A 2,791-nucleotide genomic window follows, 5' to 3' on the forward strand; every position below is an offset into this window, starting at 1 on the left:
AAGACATTATAACCGAGATCTCGGTTATAATGTCTTACGTTTAAGCTGGTTCCCATACATTTCCCTGAGGAGAAGTTTACATTTTTAACATCGCCGATTCCTATGGATCGCATAAATTGTAATTCTTCGAAACATATGTCGGAATAAAAGTATGCAGTTATAACATGCGATTACTCCATTCTTTAAATTTATATATATATATACCAAAGACATTATTCTGTTTGTATAACTATTTATAGTGATATAATATCAATAGAAAAAAGTAAAATGATGTTGGTAGATATTGGTAACATACACCATGTCTGTATTTAACCTTTTTTTGACCATGTACTTAACAAGAAAACACTGCTTATGTGTTTCAGTTATATTCAACATTTTTACTTCTATTTTTCATGTTTGCTTTCACCACCACCACTGCTGTCTTTACTTATTTTTGCATTGACTACTTTACATATTTTCTTCAGTACATATCTTCTCTTTGTTCCTTCCACCATGGCACTTCTTTTACTTAACTGTCATCCTTCATATGCACCTCTTGTCCATTAGCTTCCTCTCCAGCACATTATGTCTGATTTCTCTTGTATCCAGCTTTTCTCTCTGTTCATTTCTGCTCCGTCATTAACATAGACTAATATTACTCATTCAGTAGGTCGTATTTACCTCATTCATTTCCAACTTTCACACATCCTTCACTTTCAGTGCTCATGTTTTACTGTCATGCAGCATCTTACTTCATGTATAAGCATTAAGCAATCTACCTTTTATCTGGTAAGAGAATCCTTTTGCTGCCTGCATAGTTCCTAGCTTCCTGAACTTTTTCTACCTGGTTCCTATTCTGGCAGACATCCTTTGAAAACACCCATCTCTATTATTAAATAGGTCACCTAGGAAGAAGTCATCAACTAACATCAAGGGAGTTTTCCGGGCATTAGAAAGAATTTATTTCATGGGTACCCTCAACTACTTCTGTATATCTGCTACATATAAAGTATCTGTGACAAGGGTCCTGGACACCTTCACTTTGGAGGACTTCCATGGGCCTTTATGAAGTGGCTGGAATGCTACATAAACTGCATTGAAGTCACAGGGTCCTAATTTGAAGGAAAATAGAGCTTTGTGCTTCTTTAAAATTAATGTCTCTCTTCAAAAAGTTCAAAACTTCTGGAATGCACCTTGTAGTTCTTAATTCACTGGCTATAATTAAGAACACTTTACTACAGATAGTTTTAGGTATGTTGATGTCATGATCACGTACAGTGTCAAAAAAAGTTGATATTGAAAGGATTCAAAAGGAAACTTTAGCATTGCAGTACCTTCTCCTTCCTTTTGTCTTCTTTACTTTGTATTTCTCTCCTTCTCCCCACTTTTTTGCCTTCTTGATGTTTTGTTACATTTTCTTTGTTCCTCTTTCTTTAATACTTTCTGTATTGTAAATTTTTATCCCACAGGCATATGTGGAATATGTGAAATGTATGGGCGGATTATGGCTTGAACGCAACATTCCTGTATTCCTGAATCATGTCCTAAATTTGGTTGGTAGTCCAAAAGCTACTCCTACTCATGTGGATGCAGTCTATGCTCGGAAATGTGTTTTATTTATTCTACGTTCCACTATTGGTGCACTTCTTGGAGAAAAAGCTCAAATTGCTGCTGCCAAAGAGATTTCCCAAATTATTATCAAACAGATGAATGCAGTTGGTATGTATTATTGGATGTTCATTCTGAAACATTCTTACATAATGTGTGTGTGTGTTTCATTAGTATACAATGCTATGAATTTGTTTAGAAGGAGCATAGTCAAATCAACTGACATATTGCTGCTATATAACTTATCTCCTCTTGAGCAATAAAAGACAAAAGTCATCCTGAGTGAGATTTGAACTGTATGTAAACAAAACTAAATCATGTAAATGTGTAGTCCAGTTCTCCACCATTTTTGTTATTTCTGAGTCTTCCTCCCCCCCCTCTCTCTCACACCCTTTCTCTCTCTCTCTCTAATTTTATATATATATACATGCGTGGCTGTGTGGTAAGTAGCTTGCTTCCCAACCACATGGTTCCGGGTTCAGTCCCACTGCGTGGCACCTTGGGCAAATGTCTTCTATTATAGCTTCAGGCCAACCAAAGCCTTGTGAGTGGATTTGGTAGATAGAAACTGAAAGAAGCCTGTTGTGTGTGTAACTCGGCTTGCAAAGATCTGTTGGGGCAAGCGAAAGCACCATCCGAGCGAGATCGTTGCCAGAGCACCAGCTGTCTGGCTTTCGTGCCGGTGACACGTAAATAGCACCATTCGAGCGTGACTGTCACCAACGTCGCCTTCCTGGCACTTGTGCCAGTGTCACGTGAAAAGACATTCGTGCAAGTTCGTTGCCAGTACCGCTGGACTGGCCCTTGTGCAGGTGGCACGTAAAATACACCATTTCGAACGTGGCCATTGCCCGTATCTCCTGACTGGCCTTGTGCCGGTGGCACGTAAAATGCATCCACTACACTCTTGGAGTGGTTGATGTTAGGAAGGGCACCCAGCTGTAGAAACTCTGCCAAATCAGATTAGAGCCTGGTGTAGCCATCTGGTTCACCAGTCCTCAGTCAAGTCGTCCAACCCATGCTAGCATGGAAAGCGGACGTTAAACGATGACGATGATGATGATATATATATATATATACACGTGTATGTGTGTCTGTGTTTGTCCTCCCACCATTGCTTGACAACTGATGTTGGTGTATTTATGTCCCTGTAACTTAGCGGTTCAGCAATAGGGACTGATAGAATAAGTATTAGGCTTACAAA

At 39.1% G+C, this 2,791-nt stretch overlaps 1 protein-coding gene across 1 annotated transcript in view; it reads left to right on the forward strand.

Annotated features, from left to right (window-relative positions):
- LOC106882654 (HEAT repeat-containing protein 5B) overlaps positions 1 to 2,791 on the forward strand; it is an 8,500-nt gene that overhangs the window by 1,036 nt on the left and 4,673 nt on the right. The window contains exon 2 of the mRNA XM_014933405.2: positions 1,449 to 1,698. Coding sequence (XP_014788891.2) covers positions 1,449 to 1,698 — 250 coding nt within the window. The remainder of the gene's footprint in view (positions 1 to 1,448; positions 1,699 to 2,791) is intronic.

The sequence above is a fragment of the Octopus bimaculoides genome, unplaced genomic scaffold, assembly GCF_001194135.2.
Source record: "Octopus bimaculoides isolate UCB-OBI-ISO-001 unplaced genomic scaffold, ASM119413v2 Scaffold_225866, whole genome shotgun sequence".
NCBI classification, from domain to species: domain Eukaryota; kingdom Metazoa; phylum Mollusca; class Cephalopoda; order Octopoda; family Octopodidae; genus Octopus; species Octopus bimaculoides.